Below are 8,125 nucleotides of genomic sequence, written 5' to 3' on the forward strand. Positions count from 1 at the left end.
GAACGAGCTGTGTTTAATTTTACAAAATAAATCCCTACATATATAGACATCTTTTGCTGGTACTTTCCTTTCAATAGTGAAAAAGTCAACAATATTGTCTAAAATCTGGATTTTTACATGTCCTCATGAGAAAAACTGTACATCAATATATGCTATAAAATGTGGAATGATACTCAAGGTAATTAAGAATGGGTAACTCTAATAAACACAACTAGAACTACAAATACATACTTCTCTTCCTAATATATAATTACATAAAGATATATAATACTACAAACGTGTTAGTATATATAACATTACAAATATTAGTATAAATTAATATTTCCTATTACTATTAAAAAACACTATGATAACAATATAGTCAACTACTAGAATGCTGAGATCTACTGTTGCATTTAATGCTTGTGCTGTAGCTACACAGTAATGCAACTACTAAAGCCTACAATTACTATAACTACAATAAAACACACTACTGTTACACTTCTAGGTATGCAATCAATGGAAATGCCTGTATACGTTCACCAAAAGAAATAATGTTTACAATAACTCAGAATCAGCAGACCCCCAAATCTCTAGTTATTGTAAAATGGATAAATTGCATGATCAATAGACAATGCTACACAACAATGGAAACGAATGAGCTACTGCTGCATGCAAACACATGGATGAACATCACAAACATAATGCCGAACAAAAAAAAGACACATAAAACAGTGCATATTGTATGATTCTATTTATATAAAGTTTAAAAAGTACAAAATTTATCTTTGATGCTACAAGTCAGGGTATTGGTTACCCTTGGAAGCAGGGCAGTGAACAGAAGGGGACAGAAGGAGCTTCTGGAGTGCTGGTGATGTTCTATTTCAGATTTCATCACTATATTCCCTTTGAGAAAATTCATTGAACCATATATTTAAGACTCGTTTATTTTTCAGTAAATACTTTATACTTCAACACAATTTATATTGCTATTATTTTATATTTATATGTATATTTATATGTATACATATGTATATTTATATGTATACATTTATATGTATATTTATATACAGCTTTATTTAGGTATAATTGACAAACAAGGAACTGCACATATTTAATGTGTGCAACTTGATGAGTTTGGACGTATGTAAACACTTGTGATACCATCCATCACCAATCGAACTAACAGACACATCCAACAACTCCCAGAGTATCCTTGTTTCCCTTTGATTTTTTTTTTTTTTTTGAGGTAAGAACACTTAATATGAGATTTACCCTCTTAACAAATTTTGAAGTGCACAATACCATATTGTTAGCTATAGGCACTATGTTGTACAGCAGGTCGCTAGAATTTATTCATCTAGCATAGCTGAAATTTACATCCATTGAGTTGCACTACAATTTATATTAAAAAGAAAAATGCTACTGATATGTATGCTATACTTCAATAAAATTTACATTAAAAAATACCACTGATAAAATTCCTTATTTGCCCAAAGCAAAATTTAGTAACACAATATTTGTTGGGTGTGCATCCTTCATTTCTATTTTCTAGCTGCGCCCTAGCAGGCATGTCCATAGTCTCTATATGAGGACCAGCTCAGGCTGACCCTTGTGATGGTATGCTTTTCTATGTGTACGTGGAATACACCACAGAAGTACGGACATAGGCCTGGATCTGTTGATCCATGCTCAGCTCCTCTGAGCATGATGGTCTGAAATTTCATGTCCCTCATCCAAGTCCCAGGCCTTTCATGAGTTATTGCTTAGAACATAAAATCAATAACTAGAGACTAGATCCATAGCTGCTTCTCTCCACATTTGCACTGAAAGGTTCCTTAGCATCATTTCAAGTCTGACATAGAAGAGCTAAGCTACTGCTCTTCCTGTATACCCAATTCATAAACAAAGAGTAGGGAGGAGGATTGGACTGTGAGAAGAAGCATGTGGCTATTTTTAGCTTCTTCCAGCAATTTCCATAGATTCTGCCTGCAGAGACTGATGAAATAAAAATTCATTTTCAGGCAAGACAAAAATTTAAACAAATTTTTTTTCCTGCCCATTTTGGCCTCCTTCCTCCCCTCTGGTGTGCATTGTACACCTGCATTATGCATTAACCAGACCTCTGCAATGGCAGAAATATCTGCTCAACCGTAGAGATCAATTTTTCTTCTTCTGGCACCAGCCATGTAATGCCCTAGATGATAATATTTCTTTCTCAGTCCTATGTATGGGGTTGTGATGACCCACCTCTCGCCTTGTATGTGCAGACATCTTTGGTGAACTTTATGTACAATTCCAATATGTCATTTCCCTTAAAGATAGTGACTGGTGCAGAACAGACTGGTCAGATGACCTGGGGAGATACAGGGCAGCACCTAATAGAAGTTCTTAGCTTCAATACTTACTTATGACCTATTAATGTTACTAGCTATATTACTTGTAATTTTATTTTACAAGATTATTTTTTCTTGCATTACCGTATGTGTGACTGAGCCTCAGATCAGATTAATGATGATTAGGTGACTTGAAATGATTGATCAAATATGTAGTTCTATAAGATCAATGATAGCGTAAGTCTAGATATAGGAAGAACAGCAAGAGGAAACAATTTCCTGGACCATAACAGACCAGCAAGACAGGTGGTCCAGAGGCTTTTGGCTACTGTTAACAAGGCCTAGTCCAGTAATAGCATATTGAGTGGCCTATCAAAGAAATCCTCACCTGACCTGGGAATAAGCATTCCTAGTGCCATGGGACAAACTGGTCATGAAGTGCCTCTCAAAGCTTGGTCGAAATTAAGACTGAAAGGGAGGGGATTGCAAAATGAAGAATGTTGCCCACCATCCAGTTCTACAAGAATCAAGTCATTAGCCACTGCAATCGCTGACCTACAATACACCTTGAAGGGATTTCAGGGCAAAGATCAGGAGAAGGCACTTTTGTGCTCTGGGAAAACTGACAGAACTGGCCCTCAGATAGTTAGATATTTTCAGGAGAAGTTTTACTCCCCTTCCTTCCTAACTTTCTTCCTTCCTAGAGGTAATCACTGTCCTAAAGTTGATATGTATCATATCTGGACACACTTTTCTGATAAATAAAAGGATACAGATAGATGCCAGGTAAATAGATAGATGGACTTATTTTGTGAAATTTTAAAGTAGCATAAAGCTCACCTTTATAAACTTCATGTAGGGGAGCAAAATTTGCCACCCTGAAATGTCTCTTTGGCATGTGGATTATTTCAAGCTGAAAACAACCAAGGCTCAAAAGACTCAGGAAGAAACTTTGACCTCCTCCCTTAGCTGCCTAAAGAATTTGGATAGAGGGATGGTAACAGGAATAGAGATCTCACTAGAGAATATGAACTAGGTGTGTTGGAAATCAGAGTCTGCTCGGTATCCCGTTGTCTTTACACAGTCCAGTAAATTCTTGTTTACCAAACGTTTGCTTTTTCATCTCCATGTGAATTGCCTTCCTCCCCTTTGAAGTCCCAAACCACTATCCCCAATATCATCTTTTGTCTTTAGCTGAGGATGGTATTTAAGGTGAGTGTTTCACCATTTTGGTGAGTTACTCAGTTCTCCGGGATGTCTCCCATGTATACATGTTATTAAACTTTTGTTTGATTTTCTCCTGTTAATCTGTCTCATGTCAATTTAATTCTCAGATTAAAGAATTAAAGAAGAACCTAGAAAGAAGGGTAGAGGAACATTCTTTCCTCCCTGACACCACTCACATATTACTACAGAGTATAAAGCACTTGTACACATATATCATTTAAATCTCACAAGAATCTTTTGCAACTTTATTATTCTAGCTCTCCACTTTACAGAAGACGAGTCTGAGATAGAATTTCAGTTGTCTGCTTACAGCTGGTTATACAGATGGTTAGCACAAGAATTAGGCTCAAATCTTGGAGCCTTTTCACTCACCAGACTACTTTTTCATCATAAATTTTGGTTCAGGGTTTATCTTGGTAGAATATAGGTAGGGAAAGGTGATTTCTGGAATTTACAATCTTGTATTTCTGGGAATTTATTCTTTTCAACTAGAATGTAGTATGTTTGCGGTCAAGGAGCATATTTTAAACTACTTGGCACCCCTCTAGGCCATTTAGACAATCAGACAGTCAGCAAACGCACGGTTAATAATAATTATTGACTTGAATTGATAAGACTGAAGAATAGTTAATGGGATAAAGACAGTAACTGAGCCCACTGGTTCTCCTGTACGTATCTGGAGAAGCATTTTAAATCCTGGGACAGTTCTCACACACCCAAACCTGCAAACATTACCACCATCCATTTACTTCCCTATATTTTGGTTACCCTTAATTGACTTTGAAATTCCGAACCAGATTATGACAATAAAGACAACATGTTTTGTAAACAACAAAAACACAAAATAAATTCTTCCTGGCCTTACCTCCCAGGGCAGAGTTAAAATAAACAACCTTGGATTCTGCAGTGCTATTTATTTCCTACCAAATAAGCCAGGATGGGTTTATTCATATGTTAATAAACAAGTTTAGATGAAAGGCTATCTAAAGCTTGAAACATTTCTGAAGAGGAAATAAAGAGTAGGCGGGAGTGGTAAGTTCTGAGAATTCATTATCACACAAATGATCACACTTAAATAGGTCACAGAAGCTTTCCCTCTGTGTCTGGGTAGACTGAACCTAAAATGGTACAGGCAGAGGGGGTGTAGGGTTTCCAATTTTAAAGTGTTTCTCAGGAAAGAGATACTACATTTTGCCTTGAAGTACCTGCTCCAATTCGTCACTGCTTTGAATGACTGGGGTAAACCCTTAGCCCCTCTTCCTGTGTTCTGCAGTAGAAATAAACAACATAATGATTCATAATGAAGAAGTACTCTGACCATAAGAACAATTAGGTTTCTAACTCCTCTTTTGTTACACAGTGTAAAACTCCAGTCTGAAGGGAAAAGCAGTGGAGCAGGAATCTGGAATTTAGCCCAGCTCTTCCCTATGGCTACCCATTTCCATCCTTCTTCGTTTTAGACCAGGTCCAGCCTGTACTTCCAGATCCTCACCCTAACTTAGTCTCAGCCCAGAGACGCACTTGATTCATAGCCTCAATCCCCACACTCACCCCAAATTTTTACAATCCCCTCTCCCTTATTTCAACCTCACTTCTAATCATTATGCCCAATTAAAATTCATGTCCCTGCTCTCCGAGTTCTCAAGAGCCGGAGCCTGTTAGCACATCCGACCACCAACCACGCTCAGTCCAGCTGCCTCGCCAGCACTTACCCACAATCCTGCAGCCAGTCTTCAATCTTGTTGATTGGATTCCCTAGAAAAGCCAGACATCAGATCACCGTGGAAACTGAAGGAAATCAGACTTCCCCCTGAAATGCATCCCATTCCACAAACTTATCATTATATTAGCCACCTCATGACTCCTTTTTCTTCCCATAAAACTTTTAAGATAAAAGAGGAATATACCGGTGTATAAAAATAGTGGATATTTCTTCTCTCTCTGCCTCTGTGCCCCCTTTCTCCCAGAAACTTGGAAAATACCCCAAGGTTTGGGAACAGGAATAGATCCTTCTCTTTAAAAAAAAAAAGGAAAAGAAAAAAACAGAAAGAAAAAAAAAAAGCACAATTTTGCGTTTGCGCTTTTTGTTTCCTACCAAATAAGCGAGGGTAGGTTCACTTACTTAAGATTTATTTTTTATTTTATTTTTTACTTTTTATTCTTATGTCTGTAGTGTCACTGGAACCTAAAAGAAGCTCTGAGAGGCATGTGGAAAAGGTACTATTACTATTTCAGGTACTAATACTTCAATTAGACAAGCATGTCATAGAGCGGTGAGTGACTTGCCAAAGGTCACGTCACACAGCTGAGTTGCAGCCAGAGTCCAGGCACCCAGATTGCGTGTAACCTTGTTACACAGACAACACAGAAACACTCCAAACATTCATAGAGAACCCTGGCCTCGGATCCTCACAGATAGCTGCTCAGGACGAGGCAAAAGTGCGCCTCTTCCTTTTTCCCAATCGTACGCTGTTTCCTTCTCACATAATTCATGCTTCATATTACGTTACTCATCTTCCCTTAAACTCATTTAACCCAGTCAAAATAAGCCTCATGGGGGGGGGGGGCCTAACCTAAACCCAGAACCCGCTGCCCGCACTGCAGACCTGGGCATGTGGCACGTTTTCCATATCACAAGACAACGTGCAAGTCTGTTTGATGTCTAATGGCCTCTTACCTTCCTGGAAAACATCATCCAGGCCAGAAGGCTCGGGATCTGGGACACCCTGCAGGGCTGCGGCGGCCTCCTCTTCCAGGACCTGGGTCTGCCAGTGGCGGCTCTGTCGGAGCCAGGCCCGTCGCCTCTCCCAGGACGTGGGGCTCAGCACAGAGCCCTCCATGGCGCTGGTTCAGACTTCAGGGCCTCCCGCCACAGGGGTGCTGTCCTGAGAGTTGGAACACAGTGATGCTCTGTCATCCTCTGGTCAGTAATCACCACCCCCAGGGCTGTCCCCACATCTTCCCAGCTCTGCAGAAAGGAGCGTAACCCTCTGCCCGTTCCGGAGGAGGCAGGAGATGTCTGGTTCTTCCTCCATCTTCCAACAAAAGGGATGCTCTGAGCAATCCCTTCTTCCAAGTTTGGAAACTCGAAATATCATATGATTTAAGGGACACTGAGAAAGCGCTTCTGACTTGAAGAGCTGCTACTTCTCATGATAGGTGAAATGCTGTATTAGAAAACATTTTCTTTAGTTCTTAAGAAATTTGTCTCCCAGAATCTTCCATTGTAATTTAAATATCTTTAAATTTGCAATGTGCAAATTTCACTTTATTTGATCCTCATAAAGATATATTAAGTCTCAGATCTCAAAGGTTAAACGGATTTTCTAAGGTCTCACAACCGGGATGTCAGTCGAACTACAGACATTCTGGGCTTGTTTTGTTTTGTTTCCTATTTAGCATAGGATTTCTCTGGGAGCGGTAGGGATGAGGGTGGGGAGAATCCCATAATAAAAACAAGGAGACATTGCCCAAAGCAATTAGCAGTTACCACTTTCAGGATCATCACTTTCTAATTTGTCAGCTTGGGCTTCTCCATGGCTCTGAGTTAATTGTCCAGTTCATCAGTGTGCTAATATTTCATTTAACACTGCCTAATCAACACCTCTGTATTCTTCCAAGAGATACATTCTGATGGCACGAGCCACTTATTCAAAGAGGAAGACAGAGAGGATGAATCATTCGATTGTCCAAATAGAGCTTAAAAAGACTTGAGGCTAATGTACAGTCATTGTACAGGCTTATACTCTGTCCTCCTGCCTCTTCCCCACCAGCTGCACTCACAATCCCCACAGTGAACAAGTGGAGGCGGGGCCAGCCCTTGTCACTGGAGCTGCCATAAACGCTTCATCCTCATGGCTACACCTTTAACTGCTGGAGTAAGGAAAAATAAAAGGGGGAAATAAATAAGAAGAGTGCCAGTTTCCGGAGACTTCTGCTTCTCAAACACTTAAAAACAAAATCATCAGTGAAGCATTCAACGATTTAGGCACTAAAATACCTATTTTTGAAAAGAAAGTCCTGAACATAAAATGCATTCCTAGGGCAATAAAATTGTTTTGGATGTTTCTGCTTATTACAGACAAAACATATCCAGAGAAAAATAGTACGTAATTACTGCTGTCTGATCTAAATTCTTTTACTTCAGGTCCAGCCTAAGGCATGTCTCTCCCCCAAAGAGAGACAGCAGTTGGCACTATGAAACTTTATTTACCCTGGACACCCGGCCCTTTCTCCACTGCCTGTGCCTTTGAGGGGAAATTAAACTGAATGAAGTCTGTGGTGTATAGTGAAGCCACAAAGAGGGGTAGAAGAGAGAATTTGTTGTCCTTCGGCCAGAGCTGTTATGAGGTGATAAAATGAGGACGAAACTGCCGCTATAAAGAATTTAGGGAAAGAGTCTAAAAAGCCTTGTTAGTGTGCATTTACCTAGTCCTGCACCTCCATCCAAAATATTTAATAGGTTGGTGTCAGTCAGTCCGGGGAAGAAAATATCAAAGGCTGACTTGCCTATTGTCTTTAATTTCCAGAGCAAATGAATCTCACCTAAATCACAAGAAATCTTCAGGTCATAAGAAGAACTA

General features: G+C 39.5%; 1 protein-coding gene across 1 annotated transcript in view; it reads right to left on the reverse strand.

Annotated features, from left to right (window-relative positions):
- Positions 1-6,382, reverse strand: part of TESPA1 (thymocyte expressed, positive selection associated 1) — a 31,831-nt gene extending 25,449 nt beyond the window's left edge. Inside the window, exons 1-2 of the mRNA XM_068561262.1 lie at positions 6,220-6,382; positions 5,255-5,297 (exon numbers count right to left, since the gene is read on the reverse strand). Coding sequence (XP_068417363.1) covers positions 5,255-5,297; positions 6,220-6,382 — 206 coding nt within the window. The remainder of the gene's footprint in view (positions 1-5,254; positions 5,298-6,219) is intronic.
- Positions 6,383-8,125: the final 1,743 nt, after the last annotated feature.

This window comes from Eschrichtius robustus, chromosome 13, assembly GCF_028021215.1.
Source record: "Eschrichtius robustus isolate mEscRob2 chromosome 13, mEscRob2.pri, whole genome shotgun sequence".
Lineage (NCBI taxonomy): Eukaryota > Metazoa > Chordata > Mammalia > Artiodactyla > Eschrichtiidae > Eschrichtius > Eschrichtius robustus.